This window comes from Thermobia domestica, chromosome 8, assembly GCF_964235325.1.
Source record: "Thermobia domestica chromosome 8, izTheDome1.hap1.1, whole genome shotgun sequence".
In the NCBI taxonomy this organism is placed as follows: domain Eukaryota; kingdom Metazoa; phylum Arthropoda; class Insecta; order Zygentoma; family Lepismatidae; genus Thermobia; species Thermobia domestica.
The window spans coordinates 42,676,797-42,704,604 of NC_137461.1; the positions used below are offsets into that span (position 1 = coordinate 42,676,797).

Sequence of the window (27,808 nt, forward strand, 5' to 3'; positions counted from 1 at the left end):
TTAAAGACTATATATACTTACTACTTCCATTAGTTCATTTCCGTAGTAGCAAAACATAAAAACTTGTCCAAGCGTATGTATTATATAACCAAGTAAGTTTCCAGCTTGAACTCCTATAGTTTCTTCCTGAAAATAATATTAATTAAATAATTAATTTAATTGCGGAAATACTAACGGTCTGTAATACAGATTCTATACAGCATGACCTGATCTGATCTCTAGAAATGTCCTTGGGTGGTTTCTTAGTTTACTCTTCTCAGTGTCACTCCCTGTAATCATAACTCTTCAAGTCACTGAGAATATTAAAAGTAAAGAAATTGTACGGATTTATGAAATTGTTTGAATTTGTATAGGATTTTTTTTTTTTTTTTCATGTAAGTGATATGCTCTACACTTAACATGAAAAATAGCTGTAGTTAACAAGTGATCAGACATGCAAACTTTTCTTTAAAACTTCAACTACTGTGTTCATATTTTATAAATCAACTAGCCTTTGGCTAGCTGCGGGCTCCGCCCCCAGACCCTCGCTTTTGATTCGCCCCCACACCCTCGCCTTTGCTCGGCCCACTACTTCGCACCTCTTAAATCCACAATTCCAACGAAATTCAAGTTTCTTTTCGTCTTTCAACTACCTAAAAGATAAGATTTTGTATCCCAAGGAAACACCCATTTCAATAATATGGAATTCATTCCTGCTTGAGACCACTAAAAATTAAAAATATTCACTTTTGGCAATTTTCCTATTCGTTAGTCCTCGAAAGCTACAATCTTGCCAAATTTCAATTTTCTACGTCAACCGGAAGTACCCCTTTATTTTATGTCAGTTCATGTATTTTTATATATAGTTAGGTTATTAAATTTATAACCCTGTAATATAGTTTTAGCATCTTATCTCTTGAATAACTAGAGTGGGAGTTAAGTGGCGTTGATAGGTCTTATGAAATAATTTTTCCTCAAAACAATTAAACACATTTTGTACATTTTTATAAATAACTATCTCATTAATAACCTTCAAATATTTCATGTCTTACTTTTTTATAGGATTATTTGTCATTAATAACACTGAAATACGGCAAAATCTAACACACACACATTGTATTTGTATTATCGAGCCTTCATTTACTCATAAAAATATTTAATTAATAATCCTCCAATATGACACCTATTTATCTCAAAGATGATTATTTCTAAAACCTTTGTGTACCACACAATTCTACTGTATCATAAATTTATTCTTCATTAGTCATTCCAGATATGGCGAAAAATCTATTTCTCTAATAAATCAGTATGGCACACCCACGGGTTATGAACTTAATCAGTATCTAACGAACTTCATAAACGGGCATTATTTATCCTATTGAAATTAATGTAAATATAATTAATCGGTTCTAGACACAGAAACCCGGTACTCTATGTAAATTATTCTTATTTTATTTTATTTCCATTATTTTATTTTATTTTATTTTATTTTATTATTTGGTGATGTAAAGAATACGGAATGAAAGTAACATTATTCTTTTTTAAGACAAAAGTAATACTAAATCATACGAAACAGTATGATAATTAAAAATAGTACAGTAGAAAGTCGATTAACCGTCCCTCTTTTAACCGTCACTCTCTGTTATCCCTCAATGCTCCGGACAGTACTGTACTTTAAATGTGCCGTAATTGACGCCGTAATTTAATTACAGCGTCATTAATTTAATTTAATTTAATTGACGTATGTAATTTAAATACAGTATAAACATGTATTGTTTATTCACTTGTATAAGGTTATTTATTTTTTCCAGAACCTTTTAAATCTACTTACTGTAGAGGTTTATAACGATATTTCTGTTATCCGTCTATTCGCTTAACCGTCATGGTCCCGGTCCCGAGGGTGACGGTTAATCGAGTTTCTACTGTAATAAGAAATACAGAAAAAAAAGAACAAGAAGTAGTTTTCGTACACAGGTATCTTAAAAATAGTATATACAGCAAACGGCATGGTTTGTGAAATAGTCGATAGAAGCGTGTGTGTTCGTTCGTATCTCGAAATTATGTTTTTAAGCCGAGATAAATACAGAGTGTTTCAAAACTACACCGACAACTTTGGGTGGTGATTCCTGACATCAAGATAAGCCAAAAAGTTTAGACAAATCTGGGTGCACAAGTGCTTCCTTTCGGAGTTATAGGCTGCCGAAAACATGAAAAAATGAACTTTAGAAGGCCCATAGCTTCAAAACTATGGAACCTGCCGTACTCGGGTCAAGAGTTTACTTAGGAACTAATATGTGCGCTATCCAAATATCCAAGTTTCAAAATCCTGATGTACTTACACAACAATTTTGGAAGTGTGAGTTTGGCTACGGGCATAATTTGAAGTACTTACAGACTATCTCTATAAGAATTGTCGTGGAAGTACCGCAATATTCTGAAACATGGATATTTGGATAGGACACATACTAGTTACTAAGTGAAGTCTTGACCCGACTAAGACGGATCCCATACTTTTAGTGCTATGGTACTTTAAATTTCATTTTCTTCGTCAGCCTAGAACTCCGAATCGAAGCATTTGTGCACCGAGGTTGGTCTATACTTTTTGTCTTATCTTGCTGTCAGGTATCAACTCCCAAACGTTGTCGGTGTTGTTTTGAAACACCCTGTATATCCACGAAAGCTGTCTGTAAGTTGATTTGTTCGCAAACTGGAATGTTCGTAAACCCTGCTCGAGTTTACTTCATAAAGCACTCCTAAATTTGGCATCATCCGTTCCTCTAATTCTTTTCGAGTGATGATGAAATATACCACTCTGAAATATACGTAATTCCTTTGTCTTGTAAATTGATACTTCATTAATAAATCTCCTCGTAATTATTGCGTAAGTAACCCTCTAGATTGCGTGAGATAATCTCTTTGTCTTAGTAAGAACTCATAAATAAGGCATAAGTCAACATAAAAATATTCTATTAATAACCCGACTATATCGCAAATCTCACTCGGTTTAGATATATTCCGAGAGAACATTCTGTTGACATACTACCGTAGAATATGGTACCAAATTATAATTTGACTCAAAATGTTGATCATGGATGCGAATATTATCTCGGACTATCTAACCATCTAGCTTCAAGTCGCCAAAATGAATTTTGCATAATTAATGGTAGTAACTTACGTTCCTATATTTGAGTCAAGGAATAAACAAAACATGAAAGTAAGAATTGATTGATTGATTGATTTTGAGTTTAGTGTCGCTTTCAGCACCACGGCTATATGAAACGTGGACCCACTGATTAACATGGAATCCGAAACACATGAGCTCCCGCCGTGAATCAAACCCGGGTCTCCCACGCGAAAGGCGCGTGCGCCAAACGCTAAGCTACGGAGGAGCTCTTGAAAGTAAGAATGTAGAGAAACCAGTGATCCACTGAATAGGCGTCTCATCAGATCAGCGAAGAAGATAGATGATTGTTCGTACTCACCAAATGGTATTGGCCCTTAGGCGTTCCCCGGTGTCGTAAAGATAGTTGGAGAGCTACTTAAGAGAAAGAAGTAGTGAACTTCGTTCTAAAAATCCAGCATTAATATATAGAAGACACCATGTGATGACCACACATCATCCGAAACGCATGAGTGCTACATTCCGTCTGATAGAGACCAGTCTCTGACGGATGTAGCGTCAGAAGTTTACTTTAGTATAAACTATCAGAATATCCGTTCTTCGCACGGAGAGAATATGTTTCTTTTTGGGCATAAAGGGCAACATGGACTGAATTTGGATTTAAACTGTATCGGAAGTGTCACTGTTCTTCTCAGCGACCCTGAAAACTGAATTCGACACTAATATCGATCTTTTTTTTATCATTTTTAAATATCTTCTCCTTCCCTTCTCTACATTGTATACCGTCAAAATGAAATGATAAGAACCAATCCAGGTCCGAACCTCATCTATATGGCAAATTTGATCGAGATCGGTCACTTGGTTCAAATTCTATTAACTTTTGTATATTATTTTATAGGTATCTCCTCTCTCCTCCTCCCGTACGTTGTACCGTCAGAGTGAAATGATAAAAATCCTCTCAGCCCTGAACCTCATCTGTGTTGAAAATTTGACCAAGATTGGTCGGGTGATTGAATAACTATGAAGTCACAAACATAGGCGCTTTCATTTACATATATACAGGGTGTTTCAAAACAAAACCGACAACGTTTGGAAGGTGATTCCTGACATCAAAATAAGACAAAAAGTATGGACCATCCTGGGTGCACAAATGCTTCCTTCGGAGTTACAGGCTCCCAAAAACTTGAAAAAATTAACTTTAAAGCTCCATAGCTCCAAAAGTATGGGACCTACTCTAGTCGGGTCAAGACTTCACTTAGGAATTAATATGTGCCCTACCCAAATGTCTAAGTTTCAGAATCCTGTGGTACTTCCGTAACAATTTTTATAGAGGTAATTGGAGAGTACTTAAAATTATATGCCCATATGAGTCCCTCTATAAAAATTGCTTCGTGTGTACCTACGGATTCTGAAACATGGATATTTGGATAGGTCACATATTAGTTCCTAAGTGAAGTCTTGACCCGACTACGGTAGGTCGCATAGTATTGGAGCTATGGATCTTTAAAGTTCAATTTTTTTCATGTTTTTATGTTTTGTGCACCCAAGTTGGTCTACACTTTTTGTTTTATCTTGGTGTCAGAAATCACCTCCCAAATGTTGATGGTGTTGTTTTGAAACTCCCTGTATAGATTTACTGGATAAATAGAAACGAAATATTGTGTCAGGCGTCAAAATATGAGTCCAACCGAAAACTTTTTTTTAAAAAAAAATATTCATTGGTAAACTCGTGTATAATCCCCGTTTCCAGAACCAAGGCTGTTTGAGGCATAGGCAACTACTTAAAGTGTGATTGAAAATTCTACCCGACAAATTATGGAAGAGAAGTAGAATCAAATGGGTTTCAAATCCCGGGCCTGAGATCATAAAGGAGGCATTTTAATTTGTTGGATATGTTAAATGTATCCTTTAAATAAAAAATTTATATATATATATATATATATATATATATATATATATATATATATATATATATATATATATATATATATATATATACGTGTGTGTGTGTTGAATTTTAAACCTTTTCAAATATATTAAGATACTAAACCTTGCAGAAACTGGGAACAATAACAAGATTTTAGAAGAAATAAAATCTAGTAAAATTAAGTCTAAAAACTTCTTTAATCTGCATGGATTAGAAAGTTTATTAAGCTCAGAAAGCAAAACATCTGCACCATATTAGATTTACTTTCTTATCACAGGGAGATCCACTTCGTGGCCAAGTGACTGGAACGAGAGTTTTTTTGTGCATTTAAAGACGGTTCCAGTAATCGCATTGGATACAAACTATTGTAGTGTTTGTGAGTCCACTTAAACCAGTAGTACAGTTTTATACAGTATCGCTCTTTAAAAGATCCTACATTTTCAGGCAATTAAACTTCGCGTATTTTGTTCATTTATTTCTGTCTGTAAGACGTTGCATAATAAAGTTTAACGTAATTCTGGGTAAAGTGCTGCATGAAACAATAATTGTTTTCTTCTAAGACTATGGTTAATAAGCCATCTCTATAAAATTTTGTATGTGTGAATGATAGTATATACTATACATGAAAAGTACATATCTATATTTTATACCGTTAAGAGTGCTAGATCAAATTCTTACCCTACTAGCTTCGTATGCCAGGACGCTGACCGTCACTGTTGCCGTGAACATATGAAAGCACATCACAATACCAAATGTTTCTTCAATTGAATCCACAAACCTACCAAATATAGAAGAAAACACTATTGTAAGACATTGAACTATTAAATGTTTAATTCTCAATAAGCATTAATTTTATAATAATTATTGGAATAGATACAGAGACTCTTACCTTGTGACGAATGTATTTTCTCGAGGTCCCTCACGCTTATACAAAGGTGCGAAATCATAACAGTAGAAGTGGGTAGGAGGGGAGGAGACGGTTGTATTAAAAAAAACTGTCGCACTGGAATCTTTCAATATTGAGAGTTCTCATCTTAAAGCATTCATAATTTATTAAACTAGATAAAATTAGACCGTTAAACTCTAGTTAGCTCATTATTTACATTTGAAATACATGTTAATCATAAATGAATTTCTGTAATAAATTTCCAAACTTTTAAAAAATAGTATCTCTTTATTCATGCCCAGTATTTTGTACACTTTTTAAAATCTTAAGTGGAGGAATTTCCTCCAATTCCTACAGGATTTAACACCCTGGGTTGTACATTTAGTGTATGTTCTTTTCCGTCCTGGGGACCCGAGTTCGATTCTCGTTGGGAATTCCTGTGGCTCGGATCCTTCATTAATTTGTAGGCCCACGTATCGTATAGCTTCAGTGTTTAAAGGGACACTAAATTCCAAATCAGCACTTATTTTCTCAAACTTTTACTAAAGCGACATCTTTAACCCTTTTAGGATTTCCACTTTTTGAGGTAAATTTTGGACCTTCACTCACACAGCTACTGCTTCCTTACTGTTTATCGAAGGTTCATAGCTTATACCGTGTTTTTTGCAGGATAAATCATACTTTCCAATGGTACCACTTACTTGTCCGTATTATGCACCACAAACGGGAAAATTGGGAGAAAACAGGGATATTCTTCGAAGCAAATTTCGAATTTTTTACTCCTCTCTGGCCCGGGCCTGGGTTGACGTAGGGATATAAATATCCTTACAAAATACACTGTTACGTACATATTACGTGTGCAAAATTTCAAAGTTGTATCTTGAAAACTAAGGTCGGGATAAATTTTTGAATGTCTGAAGGCGATCCATTTTTTTCATATATATAATATATATACTTCAAATATGTACTGCGTCATCACTATTGACCTAGAGTTATGGTTCAAAAATAATTTTCTTCACTATAACCAGCCCTTTCCGACGATAGGTACCAGTCACGGGTCTGTATCATATGCCTGAACGGGAAAATCGAAAAAAAAAAAAACAGATTTTCTGAAAAAATTACCCCCTCGGAAGACTTGCGTCCCTCGGGCACGTCCCCGTGCCACGTAGGTATTTCAAAAATATTGGGATATACCCAAAGGTGCACACAATCCGTATGCAGAGCTTCAATCTGATATCTTGAAAATAAAGGCGTGAAATGTTTTTGAAATTTACCTTAAGGAAAAAAAAGTCACTCCCCTCCGCCCCCACTTGGCGCGTCTAAGCTGCTCATCCGTTTTGAAAACGCATCTGAAGTGTTCTTTAGTCCATCTTTGACTTGACCAATAAAAAGTAGCCGGCTTAAATAAAAATACCCGACCTAAATAAGCGGTCAAAAACAATACTACGCCACGGTAACAAATGTTACCATAAACCCTAAGAGAGTTAAGTGTTACGTCCAAGAGTTATGCCGACTAGGCTAAAGTAGACGGTGATGATGAGAAATGAATCAAATGGTGGAATGAAGAAATTGGGAGGAAACTGGAGAACCCTAAGGAAGCCCACGCACATGGTGTTTGTTCACTACAAAACTCATGTGGCGCGAGCCATTATCGAACCAAGGACCCCGTGCACCAAAGTTGAACTCTCTACCACTGGGCCAACGTGGCCCTCAAACTTTTACTCGTATAAAAACTTGGCTGGTACACACATTTCTTGACACGATCTCAAACTCTTTTCTCTAACATGCTGACAATCCGTACGATCTTATGGAACCACTGGCCCTCTCCACTAATTAAATGGCTAACGTTCGCACCTTTGATGCACATGGTCTGGTAATCGATTCCCGGTGGAGAATATTGGAAAATGAAACGAAACCTCTCGGTTTTACTTCCAGGTTATGGAGTGTAAGCTAAAGAAGGTGATGATGATGATGAGGAGGAATGAAATGGTAGAATGAATAAAGTGGTAGGCCTGGGAAAACTCTGAGAAAATCCACCCACAAGGCGTTTGTTCACCACAAAGCCCAATTCGCGCGAGCCGGGTTCAAACCAAGTATCCCATGCACAAGAGGTTAGCGCTCTACCACTGAGCCACCGCGGTCCTCAAACATTTACTAACAGAAAAGTGTATAATCTTGGCTGGTACACACATTTCTTGACACGATCTCAAATTCTTCTCATTAACACACTGACAGTTCATACACTGTTATAGAAGCACTAGCCCTTTTCGCTAATTTAGTGGCTAACGTACGCGAGTTTAGTGTACATGGTCTACTGTTCGATTCTGGTGAAAGATTCGATTCTATATATCTATTAATATATATATATATATATATATATATATATATATATATATATATATATATATTATTTCTGTATACCCCGCCCCGTTGCTCTTGGCTAAATGTAAGCGTCGGAACCGTATTGTTTGTACCTATACTCAGGCCCGTATCCAGGGGGGTCTAGGGGGGCCGCCGCCCTCCTAAAGTTTTGCTGTCCCCCCTAAAATTTTCACGGTAGGCTTGCAAATGAACTATAATAAAATGATGAACTATAATATTACTGGATATTACTCTAACTTCAGCCGGGCCCCCCCTACATTTTTGGGCTGGCTACCGGCCTGCCTATACTAAATACAAATAAATAAATAAATAAATAAAGGGGTAACAGGCACCAAATGTTATTGAGACCAGGTAGTAAAATACCTAAAAACGGGTTTATATATATATATATATATATATATATATATATATATATATATATATATATGCCAAGAAGAAGTAGTATACAATTGTTTCCATTTACTTCTCATAAACTAAAATCCGATGCAGGTAAGTACCTAAGCATTTGTTTCGAAAGGAGCTCAAAGTCTTGAGGTCAGTGGCGGATCTAGAAGGGAAGAACTGAGGGCACCAGCCAGGACTCAGTCGATAATAGGCATATAATTAGTTTAGTATAAACTCAAAAATATTTAAATAAAATTACTTTTGCCATTCAAAAATCTTAGGGCGCTTAAGGCTTTCACGGCCCTGGTCTAGATACGCCACTTTCTTAGATTCCAAATTCAATACGTATCAAGATAAATTACGTTGAAATTTGTGAAATCTTTATAAAATTAGACTAAATTTATAGAAACGTGCGTGGGGATTTGGAAACCCAGGACCCATCCCCACGTACGTCACTACTCTAATGGAATTCGTTTCATCCCCTGCAGAATATATAGCTATGTTAATCTAAAACATTTGGAATGTCAACATCGACTTCGCTGAAAGCTAATTTATTTGCTCTTAGGAACTGTTGCACGAACTAAGAACACCGTCTGTTCACTCCTGCCATCTACTGTGGAAATTAACAACTTCGTGAATCCACGATGTTATAAACAGCTGTACTCTTGTCCATCAAATTCCATCAAAATGGAAATGAAATCTGCAAGTTTTACGTGACACGGTTATGCCGGCTAGGCTAAAGGAAACAGTGATGATAAGAAATGAATGAAATGGTGGAATTAAGAATGTGGGAGGAACTGCGAGAAAATCCACGCACACAGTGTTTGTTTACCACAAAGGTCACTTGGCGCGAGTTGGGATCGAACCAAGGACCCCATGCCCCAGAGGTGAGCGCTAAATTAAATCAAGATCCAATTGTTGCACCTAATTAATATGATTTTTTTTTTTTTTATCACAGGCTGGGTAGTACCTACTTAGAGCTGGGCATCGTAATATAATTTCGATTAAAATACCTGAAGTAAAGAGCTTTGTATTGGAGTGGGTAAAACCAATTTTATAAAAACCAGAAACCGGTTTGTAGAAAAACCGAAAATTAGAAAGCCGATTAATGATGTCTTAAAACTGTAACGTTTTATATATATAACCGAAACTGGTTTTGCTGGATATGCAAACCAGTTTTTGAATGTTTCCAACGGAAAATCTATTTCTTGTGCCCACTACTAGTTTCTGGTGGTTCAAAATGTATGCCAAGAATAGAATAATTTAGGGCGCAACAATGGATGAACTAACTACAGTATTACATTTAAATATGTATTTTTCATTGTTACATGCCATAAAATATTTTCCTTTGTTCTAAGAAAATTGGAAACGAAAATAGAGGATAAAGTTCAATTGAATGTATTACTCAGCCATACAAAATGTTACATTAATATGCTTGTAATGTAAATAAATTTATTTTTCTTGCTTTAAAAACTTAAAATATCTTTTCCATTCAAATATGAAGAGCATACATTTTATATTTCTTTTTTGATAAAAGCTAAAACCGTCGAAATTTGTGGGTCCTCGTCTCATGAACCTTTCTGCTGAAAAGAACGCTTAACCCCAAATCAACCAACCAAAAGTAAAACCAACTGAAATTGACATTTCTTTCGGACCAAAGGTTGCAATTTAAAGACTCCATCAGAAACTGGTCTTCAATATACCACGTACCAAAAATATCAGAAAAATATTTGTTATTTACGGAAATACAACGCTTCAAACAATGCAAAAAAAAAAAAAAATGAATTGTTTATGTCACGGGAAAAGAAACAAGCATTTTCGTGTGACGTCATATCTCGGTATCTCTTTTTCAGCCGTATTGAAGCTTCAGGTAATTCTTTCATATTGCAGTTTCTTAATGTAAACTACAAAAAAAAAAAAAAAAAAAAAAAAAAAAAAAGTGGAACAGTGAGAGAAAAAGTAACACAATACATAAAATAATTACTGTATATAAAAGTAACATGTTAATAATACCCAGTTTAAAATACATTAAAGACCATTTGTAATCATCAAATATTTTAGATAGACATACATATAAGCGGGATTACTTTATTATTATATTACATTAAAAACATTACGAGTATACTATATAAGTTTAAGCTAAATCACGTGCAAAATGAGAATATCTGAACCATCATACTATAGTTTTTCTTTGTCCTGAAAATTCGTCGCGAGTCGATATGCCACTATCCTACGTCTACTAATAAGCACTTTCTGCATCAAAAAGCTCTTAATGCCTTTTAAAACATTAGTATCCTACTAAATCCTTACATTGTTTCTACTATTTGCTCTATATCTTGGGTATTGGTCACCCCATAGCATTTAGTGATGAGCACAAGAGTCTTGGTCTTGCAGTTTTTGCAAGTCTTGCATGCAAGACCAATACCAAGGCCAAGTCTAAGACCAAGATCAGGAATCCCGATGCAAGACCAAGACCAAGACCAAGGGGTGCAAGACCAAGACCAAGACTGGATGTGCAAGGCCAGACCAAGACCAAGACCAAGACCATCCCGGTCTTGGTCTTGGTCTTGCATTTGCTCATCATTAATAGCATTGCTACAAATATTCTTATCTCAAATGCTATAACAATTGTATTATAATAGGCTTTACGTTTTTACTCTATTTCTTTAAGAGAAATATTGTCGTGGTCACTGCGGTGGTTTGGAGCTGAAGAAAGCTGTAGCAAATAGAGGAGGATAGATGGGTAGGGCACTAAAAGAGCATCATAAACAAGAAAAGTGTTCAAAAATGTTTCTTCTGACCCAGGCGTTGATTCTCGTACCTAAGCATCATAATAATACAATTACATACATATGAGCACAAAATTTTATTTTGGATTTAAATCATTTAGGCGTCAGACTAGAATTTTAAGCGCCATGACTACCTGGCGCCTGGGATTTTTCGAGCTTCAAAAGAGGAATATTGACAGAAATCCATTATGTATTACATGAATTGTTACTTTGAAATTTCAACTTTTGCTTTTCTATTACGCACATGAAATACGAACATAAATTTATTTACATTCTTTTTGTCGTCAACTCTGAGGTGATTAATTTTTAGTATATGGTAGTACACTTGGAAAAGATAATGTCTGAAAGTATTGCGTTTTGTATGTTTTCGGAGGTTCATAAGGAAAAAATATCGTAAAAGCAAATGTTTCAAGGGGTCCGTGTAGAATGATTTCCGTTATGTTGATTTACTCGCTAGAACAGAATATTGTGTTTATCACTCGTCACATGACATATCACAAACATTCATTATCAGAAACTTTCACATATCACATATCACACATAACTTTTACATATCACAAACTTTCATTATCATAAAACACGGTGGATCTATAGTAGAAGCGCTCATTCTTAGTGCGAAGGGTTCCTGGTTCGAACTTAGGCCATAGAAGTTCGTGGTGGAGAACATAGTGTCCGTTGACTTTCTCGCAATTCTGACACTTCCTCCCACATGACCATTCCAGCGGTTATTTTACAGTAATTGACTTTGGTTAATCATCCGCCTCCCTTTGCCTACACGACATATTGATGGAACATAAAAGTAAACATTTCATTTTATTTTATTCTGGAATAAGCTAATTTATTGTATCTAGTTTGTAACTATCACTGTGTTGCCATATCTATTTATTTGTTGGTGTAAATGTTAACTCATGTGCTCAAAACACTTTTAAGTCGATCTCTAAATATTCACATGGACTAATATAAGCAATTTAAGAGTATGTTCTATGCGCTAAAGAAAGTTATTTTAAGAGAAAATATTCTAGTGAAATAATATTGTTAATGTTGAGTTGAGTTGATTTTGAGTTTAACGTCCCGTTCAGCAGAGGCTATAAGAAACGTGAACCTACTGATTAACGTGGAATCCGAACCACATAAGCTCCCGCCGGGAATCGAACTCGGATCTCCCATGCCAAAGGCGCGTACTCTAACCGCTTAGCCACGGAGGAGCTCAATATTGCTAACGTGTAAAGTAGTTCGATAATAACACTGGTGAATTCTCAGGAAGCTCATGGACATGATTATCATCTTAAGTTTATGCGCCTCACAATGAAAACGAAATGAAATGAAATGAAATCTTTGAGTTTTACGTCCCACGGTTATGCCGGTTAGGCTAAATGAGACGGTGATGATGAGTAATGAATGAAATGGTGCAATAAAGAAAGTGGGAGCAAACGGGAGAATCCCGAGAAAACCGACGCACACGGTGTTTCTCCACCACAAAGCTCACTTGACGGGGGCACAATGAAAACGATTCAAGTGTGTGACACGAAATTATGGACGAGTTTATGCGTAATCGAAATGTTTTTGTGAATAATGATTTCCATCAGAGAAAAAAAAACCTCGACCTCAACCGTTCCGGAAATAGATGAAGAGAAAGCTGTGCTCTGATAATTTGTGAATTTTCGGGTATGTTGTGAGTCAATATGTTTGAAAATTGCATTTGAACCTTATGAAAGATGCACCAGAGCGAATAAAAGTGGCGCCCCTTTTACCGGGCGCCGAAGAAAGTAGGGTCCATGAGGAATAACAAACGCTATTGACAAGAAGAACAAAATTGTGATATTGCTTGCAAATATCACAATTTGCAAGTCTATGATGTCTTTAGTTCGTAGAAAATGAGAAAAGTGATATGAAAATGTATTAATTAGCCTATATTGCTAAAGGAGCAGAGACGTTATTATGTGAACAAAAATTCAAAATATTCTGTGCAAAAGCCCTATGGAAAAAGAACAAATAAAATAATGTGAAACATAAACACACATTGTTGCAAACTTACTTTTTTTTTCAAGGATCATTCCGACTTTCACTTTCGACTACTATATAGTAAAACACACTTTTGGGCTACTTTTTGTTCCGATCGGTTAACAATTGTAGAAGTTATAAATGTTTTGAAAGAACAGACGGCCACCTTTTTTTTTACATTTTTAATCCTATTTGACCTGACGATACTTTTATTCAATTTAATATAGCAAGAAACCTATTCATACACAACTTACACGCCTATTTCAAGAGACAATGGAGCTCCGTTATTTTCACCTTCACACTCCAAATCATTCTTATCCTTAAAATTTTGATAGACTCTTCGGTTTTGTAACCCTCATGTCTAAGGCGACGTATTACTAAAGTTTCGTGGATGAAGGAATTCTTCATTTTCAACGTCTCTTTTACCTGTAATATCGCTACATATTCAAACGGTGGCCAAATATCAAAGCACCAGCTTCCCCCGTATTCTTCTATAGCTTTAGAGATCGAGGGTTTATCCCTCTAATGAGTTTAATTGTACACACACACACACACACACACACACACACAAAAAAAAAAACACTTCGTTTGCGCATAAACTTGTTCACAATTTCGTGTCACCAGGCCCGTAGCCTGCGCAAAAATGTAGGGGGGCCGGGCTGAAGTTAGGGGGGGCCGATCCAACCATATGATAGTTCATCAGCATATTATAGTTCATTTGCAAGCCTACAGTGAAAATTTTAGGGGGGCGGCCCCCTAGACCCCCTCTGGATACGGGCCTGCGTGTGACACTTGAATCGGTTTCCTCATCAGTAAAGAATTAACATTATTTTTATTTGGAAAAATGGCTTTTCATGCGTTAATTTCCTAGAGCTGTGCCTGAATGCATAACTATCGAATCCATGACCAACTTAGATATCAGAAATTAGCACTCTGCTTTCAAATCAGTAGAATTTTATATTGTTGATTGTTTCTTCAAAATGAATAAAATTCGCTTCGTAAGGTCAGTCGGTGCCCAAAAGTGAGACCACTAATTAGTTTATTTACTCAAGTTGCAAACGATGTCAGTAATATTGCAAATTCGTACACTACAATTTTTTCTTTAGATGCTTAAGTTTATTTAAATTATTGGTAATAAATAAATAGAGAATTTACTTTTTAAAGAAACCTTAAATTCTGTTACTTTCCTTATTCTTTATTTTACTAGCAACGTCGCACACATTTGAAAAACATGCATCGTAAATTGTTTCCCTACTGAGTGGGAAAGACAGTTTGCCTTGAACAGAGACATGATGTACAAACATGGAGGGTTACTGTTTAAGGCGCAAGAGTATCAGACGGGAATTCAATCGCAAATTTCGACTAGTTACAATCATTGTATGAGTGAAAGGAAATTTTTCCGTAATCAGCTCGCTCTGAAGATTTTTATAGTACAAGAAAAGAAAAAAATAGTGCAAATGTCCATTGAAGAAAATCCACTTGATAATAGGGAATAAACAAAATTACAGACTTACTTCTGGCGACTTCTAGCTATATGTTTTGGAACTTTTCCTAATGCATCGATAAAAGTTTCCATCTACAGTACAGAAAAACTGTCAATTTGGCCACCTCTCTAAGTTGGTCACCTGTTCATATTGGCATACTTCGTCCTTAACATGCATTTTTCCATAACATATTAGTTACATGTTACTCTGGAAGTTGGCCACTTGTCTATCTTGGAAGTTGACCGAATTGAAACAGTGTTTACGCTATGATGATAAGATAATTTTGCCTACATATCTTTGCCATGCGTTTTTAATTTTTCTTAGCTTTTTTGTATTCTGATGTGAGAGGCAGATATTCTGTATGTGTGACTGGAGATAAAGACGCATGAATTCCCACGAATTGTTGTTTGAGGTCAATGGCCGGAACACTAATCTCATAAAGGGGAAAAGCACGTACAGGAATTCAGGAAATGGTCGTACATATTTGGTTACCCTGTCAGTTTTGCTAAAATATGAATAACTGCTCCTTTCGTCAGTGGGGGCTTTAATAGTTACGGAAAATTCTCAAGGCTAAAGCTAACCATCTCAATTGTCAACTATTGACAACTGACGGCCTGTCGAAGTGAAAGCGGAGGTTTTGAGATTTGAATTCCCTTAAGTTTTTCTCAAAACCTCTTTTGCTACGAGGGAAACACTTGCAGCTCATTAACAAGAGATAGTCAACTACAAAATACGAATGTGCACATGTGCCAAAAAGAAAAAAAACACGTCTAAAATGAACCACCATCAATGAATTTGTTATTAGTATAAAGATAACTAAGAAAGTGCTGTTGCTTTTAACCCACACCTTCGATAATCGATGTATCACCTAAGATGTACCTCGAAGATCAAAAATAGACACCATCAACGATATTCTGCCAACATTCTGGAAGGTAATGGATTCCATCGGGGTACAGCTAGGTTAGCCGTGAAGCAAAGAAGGCATCAAGTGCAGTTTGCACCTTTACTAGGGATTTGAACTGGCGTCCTCTAAGATGATTGTCCACAATGGAGCAGGTGATAATCGGACGGTGCAATATCCGGGGAGAATGGTGCATGCAATAGGGTTTCCCATCCAAGGCGTAGAATGATGTCCAGGGTCATCCTAGACACGTTCGGCTTAGCGTTGTCCTGTAACAGAAGGACCCCTTTGCGATTTACCAGTGCTGGCTCCAGAGTTTTGAAGTTTTCCTGAACACGGGTCAACTGCTGACAGTACACATTTGCATTGATGCTCTGAGCAATTATGCACGATGCTGCGAGCAGTCCACCAAACACACAGGATGACTTTCGTCTGGTGCAGTGCTTGTTTCAGCTGTTTTGGAACAGGTTCAGGAAAAGCTAACCAATGACGATGGCTCCTTGGAGCTTTGTAGAGGACCAACTTTTCATCACATGTCAACACCTTGTCCAGAAATGGATATTTCCTAAGACGAGACAGCAAAGACACACAGATGTCTGTTTGCGTTGCCTTCTGGCCCGGAGTCAAATCATGTAGGATCCATTGGCTCAAGTAGCAGTATTTCCCAAGTTCATGAAGGCGTGCCGATTGGTTTCTCCACTCACACTGAATTATACTCTCAGTTCCTCATATATATGGCCACTGTTCGACTGAATTAGTGCCTCAAGATCTTCATTTTGTAAATGTGTTGGTCTTCCGGCAGTCTCCGGTGTTTCGCCATCGTCCTTATACTTGTTAAGATAACGCTGCACTGTTCGCGTAATCACGACAACCTCACCAAAGGCCTGGCATATCTTCGGGCCCCGTGCGGCGGCGTTTGACCCCAGTTTCAACTCGTACAGCATATACGCCCTCATGACGCTCTGTACAGTCTCATGTTCATTATGTCCTTACTCAAGTTCACGATATAACTAAACTGCCAGAACCAGGTAGTATGTTTGATATATCCACACCAACAACTGATCTTCGCCTTATCTCCGTTCTGATTCAACTCACGGTGTGACGGCCAATTGAAGACAGTCCTCCAGGAAAAAGTGACAGAACTTTTTTGATTACTTTTATAATAACTGATTCGCTATTTTTCGAAAGGTATTTACAGAAAATATTTATAAAAATTTTACAATCAAGTAGTGTTAGAAATCATATTCTAAAGATACACCAATCATACTAGTTTCCTGCTATCCGTGGTCTAAGTTGGCCATTCTTTAATGGAACCGATGGTGGCTAACATAGACAGGTTTCTCTGTAGTTTACCAGCCGTGATAGCAATACCTATTCAAAGTCAAGGAACATAGTCGGATAAACTCGGAATGTGAAACTACTAACATGAATAATGTTCATATTACATTTCTTGTAGTTTTCTTTTCATTATAGCTTTTTTCATTGGATTCTAAATTTCTTCATGCTGAAATAAAACAGTTTTCTAAAACTTTCTCCATAGAAATATCTGTATGGATCTTTAATACGTACTGATTCTTCTCGTAAGTTTATAGAAAGTCCAAAAGCGCTTTGCTGTTTCTATTTACTAGATATTACGTATAGATATTAACGAAACAATAGCGTCCGTCAACGTATTTTATATTTCTATTTTTTCTGACTGTCCCCGTCTATATAATAGCTGTTAATGCCCTCTTAAATAGTATAATTCACGTCATTTTCTTCCTCCATGACATCGTTCTGTTCATGTTTACGTTGGTGTAAATTTAATTTTTAATACCTCAATTTACTGCGACAACTACACAAAGTTGGAGAAAATGATAATATTATTTGTGAAGCGCACCTCAAACAACAGGCGCTTGTACAGTATATACACCACGCTCGACGTAAGTACAGGGCCCAACAGGTGGCATAACAAGTGTATTGTTTAGGTCGGAGTCCGTTACTCCGTCAATATCGTTGATCACTTTTTACTGACGGAGACGAAGAGTGGTCGGTAATGTCGGATACGTGAACTATTACTGTTTTATTTCGAACTCGAGCATAACGTTAAGGCAGTAAGCAAAACATTATTCATGTAAAAAGGACAGGATACAGTGAACCATAGCACTGCAACTCGTTGGTTGCATAAGGTAAGAATGTCGACGAGTACTCAAGGTTCAGCCGCCCCAGCATAACAGATCCTGACATCATCGACACGCCATTGAGGTAAATCCATTCACCAATACACGACCATTGTCAAACCAACTAGCCATGTTGCAGTCCATTGTAGGTGTCACCTTCACGTCGGGAAAATAATCATAACCTGCCGATACATTGTCCCACATGAACTCACCCCAACATAGGCCCAAACCAGAGTGCCTATGTGCAGACAAGTTTAGCAAAATCCACGTGATGTGCGTTCTTTGGAACGGATTATCATATGAGACGAGAAGTGGATTTTTTTTTCTTAAATCCAAATGTATAAAATCGGTGTTGAAGCAACGGCCAACATTCAGAATCGGTCGTCGAATATGTCCGGTTAAAGCATAAGGTCATTTTATGTATGTGTGTATTGGAATGGTTTACTTCAAGTTGTTCCTAACGGTCATACTATCAACGTCGACCTTTATTCTAAACAATTAGAGCAGATGTATGCTCATCTATACCAAAACTATCCTGCGTTGGTAAACGAAAAGCGAGCCTTGCTGAAACAGGATAACGCAACACCAAGCTCGGCTCGAAAAATGCAACAAAAACTGAACGAACTTGAAAGCATGGAAACGATGCCCCATCTGGCATGTATTCCTGATCTTGTCCATTCATGTTACTACTTGTTTCGGTCCATGGCGCACTTCCTGAAATTACGATGCTTCACCAATCAGCAGGAGGTGCAAACAACAGTGACTTATCTCTTTACCTGTAAGCAGGGTCGTCATTCGGGAAAGGCAGGGGTAATTGCATTCCCTCCTGAATTCGAGAAGCATGTCTTTTTAACAAATTACATACTAAAAGAAACCATGAAACTCCTACGTCAGTGGACAATCTTAACCCACCTTCCTGCCTGAAATGAGTCTACTTCCTGTAATAACAAGAAATATTATCGAGTAGAATCGCGGAACTGACAGGAAGTTGCCTGGAGACAGTCTAATACGACGGTCCTGTACTTAGAATGGTAATCTGTTATAAGAAAGAAGAATGTTATGTATCAGAATATTACAATATTTAGGACTAATTCTTGTATTTGGAACATTTGTTCGGTGATTTTGAATCTTATATATGTATATAGATAGATAGATATACATACCGTATAATTTCTCTATGGCGATCGACCCAGCTTTTGATTAGAGAGTACACCAACTTCGTACGTGTTGACCTAAGATCACCTAAACCTTCTACAAGATCCAATTGGATATCTGCTACAGCGGAAAACATATATTGCCTTCCTTGATCATCTTTTCTGCTGTTATATCTTGATTCGTCAAAACTGAGATGGTTATAATCTTCAGGAACCTTCAGAGAGGACGACAAATATATAATTTTCTTTGCAGTGTGTTTTAAGTGTATCACCTGATGAATCGCATGGATGGTCATGGAAATTAATACTAAATCCAGCGACGTCACTTGCAAAAGGCAACAATATAACCAAACTGTCTGCAAAAGACAAGAAAATTAAATTCGTTTGTTTAATGTCTTTAGAGTTTTTTAATTCAACTTTTAAACGATAAAAAACAAGATTAAAGTTACCAGCTCACTCAAAAAAAAAAAGTAATTCTCAATACTTTATTTTTTATATAGAAATTATTGCAAACGTCTAAGAAAAGCAGCATTCTTAACGTGTTTAAAATCTGGTAAACTTCTATATGAATAAATAAAATTATAATAGTAAATTAAAATTTAAAACATAATATTCAGTCATGATGGTCAAGGGTTCGGTGTATTTTCAACGAACTTAAAAAGTTTGTTATTGAACTCTCTCTCTCTCTTTGTCTCTCTCTCTCTCTCTCTCTCTCTCTCTCTGTGTGTGTGTGTGTGTGTGTGTGTGTGTGTGTGTGTATGTGTGTATGTATCTGATATTTTGAGATTTTTTCAATGTTGACCTCACGATTCGAAAGAGCATCAAAAGCTATCTCAAAGAAGTGGTAGAATATTTCGCGCCACTCTCACCGTTCCCCAGATATTAGCCCAAAAAATTCCGATTTCGAGAGATTTAAGGAGCCGTATGTCGGAAACCGTAAGTAATAGAGAAATGGTATTTTGCGAATTTTTCAATTTTGAGTTTGATTTCTTCGTAAAATAACACGTAATAGGATGTTTTAGCAGAACTCTTAAACGAAACATGTAGGAAAAAAGTAGTACTCAAGGAAATTCTAAGTGGAAAGAGATATAACAAGAGCTGTTTAATAATTATAATAATAAAGTACATAGAGCAGTTGGTACTAAGCCTGTAAAGTTAATAAGAAAAATTAATTCTTTTTGAAGTTCGTTCTTGAATGATTTTGCAGCGTTCTGAACTGGTTATTTATTTATTTATTTCCAAACTTTAAGGAAATTACTAAACAGTCAATCTCATGCTGGAGCTATTAGCTTTATATTTTATACTTTACACACTACAGACAGGTAGCAATGCTAGTTAATAAAATAGAATGCAACTAGTAAGTTTGCTCGTTCCTAGAGAAGAATATACTTATTAGTAGTGTTGCCAATTTGGGGGAAAAGTTACAAAATCTAGGGGATTAAACTTTCAGAATAGCGACGAAACGTAACATTTCCGATTAGTGACATTTTTGGTGATTTTTAAACGACGATTTGGAGACATATTTACAAAATCTAGGTATTTTTCTGATGTGGACAAATCAAGTACTATTAGTTGGAAACAGTTTTTATATGTTTGTTTTACTTTTACTTAATTGAATTAGTCGAAGCGTCAATGAGCTTGGCTTATATACAGCCCATACAGCGATGGACATCTCCAGAATCCCGCTTTGTTTTCTGATAGGCTACGTCTTCTTATCTAACGGAAAACAATTTTAACCTTCCTAGTCATTTAGCTACCAGAGCTTCCATTGAAAGACAGAAATAATTCAGTATTACTTCTGAAAGCTCGAGTAAACGGTAAATGGTGGTATTTTTTTTCTGTAAAGGTTTAAATTTCATGCGTTTTTTTTCCTAGCGAGCTTTCGTGAACGCGGAATTGAACATCTGGGTTCTCCATGGCATGGAGTTGATTTTAGCGTCCCGTTCAGCAGCGAGGCTATATGATACGTGGACCTACTAGCATGGAATCCGAACCACTTGAGCTCCCGCCAGGAATCGAAGCCGGGTCTATCGCGCCAGTGACGGGTACGCTACCGCAAATAGGAAAAGATCATGCGACATAATGTTTCAAGAATAGACATTTTACGTCATTTCAAACTTGGATATCTATCTATCTATCTATCTATCTATATACAGAGAAACGAAACTTTGCGCGAAGCAAGTATAGAAAGGACGATACCTGCTTGTTTCTTGACGAACATCACCGGATGAACAGTGCTGCCAACCCAAGAGAAAGTTTTGTTTTTGTAAATCGAATGACCTAAATTAGATATCATCATTGAAAGCAACAATTAAAATAAAGAGAAAAGAATTGGTAAAGGCAGATCATTGTTGCTAACTTTTCACGAAATAACGTGCAACATGTGTTGCAAACGCCGTTGCGCACACAGCGAGTGAGATACTAACGTTTCCTAGACTTTAAACTAAATATTTATAAGAACTGTTTACACAGACTCCAAGTCCAGAAAGGTCGCTTGAACAGTGTTGCCACCAACAGAAGAAAAATGTTGAGTTAGGAAAAGGTACAATAACTTGGAAAAGGGCACTAGTGCAGTATGGTTTTAAACCTATAATGCAAGGCAGTAGAGCAAAAGGAGCACTGACATGGATAAATCACGTACTTACCGAGATATTCGGTATCTTGTTAAAGCTGCGAAGTAAGGTTTGTAAAAGATGGCAAGGCTGCACAGTCGGTTGGAATCCTAACACTGGTCAAAATATGAAAAGAGCGTGCAATTTGTATGGGGTTTTGTACCCGTGGGTTTTCGAGATCACTGATTTCGATGATGACGTCAAAAGTGAAAAGTTCAGAATGGCAGATCCAATTTGGGTTACAAAATGTGTTCGGAATGTTCCAAATAGGATGAACACTAAGTTTGTTATATTCGTGAGTTCTCTAATAACGTTTTGGGTGTCACAAATGTAAAACGCAATATGCTGGAACCAATACGCTGGGTAAAATGGGTGTAAATGATCATTTGGAGAATTTCATAATGAATTTGCCCTCCATATTGAATCCACTAACAGGAACCAGTACCGAGTTGGGCCTCATAGTGATAATGCTATCCAGTAACAGGCACGACGTTTCCATGTAACAGATGCTTTAGGTTACTTGTCGAAACGTTTGCAACACTGATCTGCATTTACTATTCCTTTTGTCTTTATTTTCATTGTTGCTTCCAATGATGATATCCAATTTAAGTCATTCAGTTTACAAAAACACACTTTCTCTTGGGTTGGCAACAACTGTTCATCCGGTGATGTTCGTCAATACACAGACAGGTATCGTCCTTTCTATACTTGCTTAGTGCAAAGTTTCGTTTCTCTGTCTCTTTTAGTTTCTCCGTTATCACGGTTAGACATTCTAAATTATATTATAATGTGGACACTTCATTTCATGACTGTCGTCAAGTCGGCACGAGTTAACGTTCTTGTAGGGAGCTGCTATTTCACTAATAAGTGTTTACGGTCACATACAGTGGCGTAGCAGCTGCCCCCGCAACCCCCGCAGTGCGGGGGGGCCCCGATGTATAGGGGCCCCGAAGTCTTGCGATGAATAAAGTTTTAAAGAAGTAGAACTTCCACCTTACTTGTGTCGGCTTTACAAGTGGGGCCCCTTCTCTATACTTTGCGGGGGGGGGGCCGCAAAAGTGTGCTACGCCACTGGTCACATAGAATACATTTAGCGGGTGTGCGTATCGGAATACGAAATTACCCTAAATAAGGGACATCCTAATATATATATATATATAGATAGATAGATAGATAGATAGATAGATAGATAGATAGATAGATAGATATAGATATAGATAGATAGATAGATAGATAGATGTGATACTTATTACCCTCATAATATCTGCTTATTACCTTAACAGTTTTCTTTCCATACTTATAAGGTGCTTTTGAATCATTCAGTATACTGTATGTAAATACATTCAAAAGTTCAGGTCGCTTGGGGCACCACGTAATGAGCTAATAGCTTCTTATAGCTTACTTTTTTCTGATATGGAACCATTTCAAGGAGTGAAATTCAATAAAACTAGGAAGTCGAAAAATAAGGCCCAGTCTATAGTTTGGAGGAATATGCGCACTTTTTGACAAAACTAACTGAACGAAGAGCATGAAAATTAAAGACTGTTTGTTCCAAGCTTCTGCTATCTGCAAACGTAAAGATTTTTCGACAATTCAACATAGTATAAGTTGCAGAAGTTCAAAGTAATCCGGCAGAAGGGGCATATTGCCCCAGCAATGGGGCAAAATACAGAAATAGGGAAAATTTCATACATGTATTTTCATAAGTCTTTTCTACTAGATTATGGAAAATAAACATGTGGAAAATAATTGTTACTTTGCGTTGCTAAGTTTCTACATAAAGAAAATGTGTAAGAAAGTGTGTAAGAAGTTAATAAATAATACACATCAAAACTCATAGTAATTTCAATATAATACACGTCAATCAATACTAGAGTATCACAATCTCTCTACAATGTATGTGCAGAGAACACATAAGGTCATCTACTAAACTAAAACCCAATTAAGTTCCCAGTGATATGTTTATAAAATTTTGGGAAAGTTAAGTTTTGTTCAAGCCACACTATTCAATAACCCTTGCACTAGTGATCAACTGCGCCGACTTTCCAAAATTTATGTGGTTGCATAACAATGGCGGGAGGTGTTAGTCTATATGTTTTCAGGGAAGTCTCGATATTTGATTTGATTTCTTTTTTTAATTAAAATCTTTTATGAACACTGTCATAAAGGGCTGTGCTGTGATAAAGTAAAATATGCCGGTACTATAAGGATAAGTCGGGGCTGCCCTAGCTCAGTCGGTAAGACGGCTGACTTAAACGCAAGAGAAACGGGTTCAAACCCAGATCCGAACTAAAAATCTTGTGGGTGCCACGCACCCACAAGATTATTTGTGTGGATGACGGAGCCCCGAAGAACCCACATAGTCGGTGCGCATGCTAGTGTTCACATTATTTAAGATAGCGTCTATACAAAAGATGGCACTGTGTGTGTGTTGTGAGTTATGGAGTAACCTTTCAGTGCGAGCAATGTTCCAAACAACGTATGGGAAAATACTCAAAGCAGAGACAAGAATTAAGAGATGGCTTGAAAAGTTTAAGGCAACAGGTAGAATAGTGTGTTAGATTTGCTAGACAGTAAAAGGCCTGGATAGTGTAGAAGAGCTTGGAATAGGATCTAATAATATCGTTTAAATAGAGTGACAAGGTCAACGTTACAACAGTCATACGGCTCAAGATGAATGATACACGATCTAATAAATGATAGCTGATATTCGAATAGGATTTTGTGATGCAATGTTTACCCGTGTAAGATATGATTGTGACCTTCCGACTCGAATTCTGTTCTCAGATGAGACAACGTTTGAAGTTTAGAAAAAGTGTACATGCACAACTTTAAATTTGGCTGTTTGAAAATCCACTTTGAGGTGCATACGCAAGGTTGTCCCAAAGTTCATATGTGGTGAGCAATTTCAATAAACCCTATCATCAGTCGATTTTTCTTCAAGAAAGACACTAAATGGTAACAGCTCTCTGAACATTCTATAGACATTTCGTGTACCAGAACGTGAGAGGTTAGACATCATCAATAAATTTGTGACGACAAAAATATTTTGAACTGAATAATAACACGAATTCCTTGTTTCCGGATGGCATTTAATTTCTTTGTGGATATGGTTTTTGTCTGTTAATATTGATACTAGCAGCTATACTTTCAGATACTAATATTTGAAAGTTTGCACTTCGTGCAGTAAGCTATACAGTAATCACATCTATGAGAATGAACTGCATTTTGTCTACATATTTTTTGTAAAATAAATAGCAGAACTTTTACATATCCTTTGTACTTCTGTTATTCTTTCAGATACTGTTATTTCTATGTGTAACCACAGTTTCACAGTGGTTTCCTCTGGAAATAGCCCAGCGGTCTGGAGGTCCGACTTCGGATCACGAGGAACAATCATTATGGATTATAATCACACTGTAGATCATTATAAGGCGCTTTAACTACCTTCGATATTTCTGTGTTCATGTCCCTGTACAATCTGTTAGTCATGATAACAGCTAGAAACTAAAATTAGTTTAGAGAAGGAGTGTTTGAAAAAATAATAGAGCGCTCACATTTTGTGGCAGGATTCCCTGGGTAAATCCTCGACTCCTCAAGTTTGTATTGGAGAACATTGTTTCTCTGACTTTGCTCGGGATTTTCCCATTTCCTCCTTCATTCTCTGTCCACCAATTGCTTCGTAATCCATTTCTTTCATTAATCATCTGTATTTTGTAGTCTGAAGGACACAATACTGTAATTTATTTGTGTATATTTTTTTTTATTTTCAACCTACAATACGAAAGAAGTATTGTGATGTTAGTTTAAAAAATATTGAAATCGAGATTTAAACGAATTTACACACTTTGTGGGCGCTAGAGCAGGGACTTTTGGAAGTCTGTCGATATTTTTGTCTGTCCGTTCAGCGCGATGTAAATATGCATTTCATTCTTATTGCCACTACCGTTTAAAATATCGAGACATAATTTTAAACTTAAGGTTTTCATAATATTTTCCACGGGGAGCATCAAATTTTCTTTACAGCTCTAAAAATAAGAGTTGTTTACTGAAGGGATTTTCTCATAAAAGCCTCTTTTGTTCATATTTCATAAATCAATAATCCTGAAAAATCTTGTAGTATGATATTAGTCGTTCCTCTAGTGGTAGTTCGCTCATGGGAGTTGGTTCTTTCTGCGCGATTTTGTTTTTCCCCAAAAGCGATTGGAACGATTTTGCTCACATTTCTTGGGTCAATATTCCATTAATAACCCTGGCTAAATTGTCACTGAAGGCGGCCCCTGATAAGGCCCAGATGAATATGTTTTCAACGTTGTGTTACAACTTACCTGTTCTTACTTTCATACACGTTACCTACAATTACCCCTGTTTATTTCTGGCCTTCACCATTCACTATTAATCACAAATATTTCTTATTTTCATGCTCCTTTTGCTCTTTCCTACATCCATATTCATCAATATATTATTACTGTACAAAATTAGTAGCTTGGAACTGTTAGGTGTTCCAAACTACACACTACTCATTAATGACTGAAACAATAGAGCCGAATAAATATTGTCTTCCCAACTTTGCAATCGCAGTGAATCACAAAATTTTTCTCTTGCATCACAAATTCGGTCTAGATCAAAACTCCCACAGCCAAAACTCCCACACAGAAGAAATGTCAAAATGCCCACACAATCGGTCACAACTCCCACACAAATGGACAAAACACTCACACCTAGCAACGATCACAATCCCCACATAAATGGACAAAACTCCCACACAAATAGATAAAACTCCCACACGCAGAAATTGTCACAACCGAACAAACCTCCCACACTTTGAAATGATCATGGTTTAACGTTTTGTAAGTTTCACACGCTGAGAATAATGAAAAGATGTAAAAGGGGATTTGTCCACTTGTCACCTTCTCCACTTTGGATCATAATAGTTTTCTGGACTTGTCTAAATTATTACAGCTTGTGAAATTTACAATCGGAAAATGTATATTTGTGGTAAATTTCATAGGAAAAGAATTGTAAATACGAAACTTAGACAGAGTAAAACAAAATGTTGCTAAATGGACAAGTTTTATTTTCGTTTTATTGTTCCTATTTGCTGCTCTTTTGACATGAAATTTGCCACATACATGTCTTTGCCAATTACACACATACTAACATTATAAAAAATACCGGGCGAATTCTTTATCAAAACATATTCCTACAACAACATATTTGAAGACATGCGACAATAATTTTGGACATGAGTGTAAATACGGAAGCTAAATAGGCGGCTAAATACACATAGGAAAATTTGTGTTTCAGTATGAGGAAGATTAAGTTTATACCTTTGAAGATGATATTAAGCTAGTGGAAAGAAAATTAATTTAAATATTATATAAGAAGTTATGTAAATAATTCTTAACATTAATTATCCATACCTGAAACACATATGCTGCAACGAAGTTTTCCGCTTTGTTAAACGGATACCATGACTCAACCACCAATCTCTTCTCTTTAACAATGATAGTTTCATTACCAGTATCCACTTCGGTTAGTTTGTATTCAAATAAAGGTTTTATAATCCAAAAGTTAGCATCAAAGACAATAAGAGCAAAGACTATGGTTACGACCCTCTTCGCTCTTCGAGAAGCAGTCCGTTCACAAATCTCATTATCAGGAGCAAACAAAGGATGCGTCTGTACATGGTCCCAAGAATGTAAAAGATCTCGGAAAGACTTTATATGAAACGCTGAATACCAGCCCTTTAAAATACCTTGGAATGCATACGTAGTGGTAGCTATTGTACTGAGAAATTTACGGAAATCAACTATGTTGTAAAAGATATCCACGATACACAGAATAAAGTGAAGTGTCACTACAGATATGCTAAACACAGAATACGCTATTCGTAGAATAACAACCCAGAAATTGTAGTTCGTGTGAAAATCGTAGAAGAAATGACCACCTAGTTGGAAAAGGCGAACGCTGCGCCAGTACAATCCAGGCAAACCTGGATATCTTCTATAATCAGATTGATTTCCCAT

General features: G+C 36.6%; 1 protein-coding gene across 1 annotated transcript; it reads right to left on the reverse strand.

The window, feature by feature from the left end:
* On the reverse strand, window positions 1-27,808 carry LOC145692108 (odorant receptor coreceptor-like). The gene is made up of 4 exons (XM_081767402.1): window positions 27,203-27,808; window positions 19,177-19,523; window positions 5,706-5,805; window positions 1-126 (listed from the first exon to the last, which is right to left on the reverse strand). The coding sequence occupies exons 1-4, from the start codon at window positions 27,806-27,808 to the stop codon at window positions 1-3; spliced, it is 1,179 nt and encodes a 392-aa protein (XP_081623528.1).

Excerpts from the sequence above, each read along its gene's own strand:
- LOC145692108 (XM_081767402.1), bottom strand. The coding sequence starts at position 27,808 with ATGGGAAATCAATCTGATTATAGAAGATATCCAGGTTTGCCTGGATTG. Across the intron at positions 19,524-27,202 it reads TTGCAGCATATGTGTTTCAG|ACAGTTTGGTTATATTGTTG; the intron begins GTATGGATAATT and ends TGTCTTTTGCAG. Across the intron at positions 127-5,705 it reads TGGCATACGAAGCTAGTAGG|GAAGAAACTATAGGAGTTCA; the intron begins GTAAGAATTTGA and ends TATTATTTTCAG.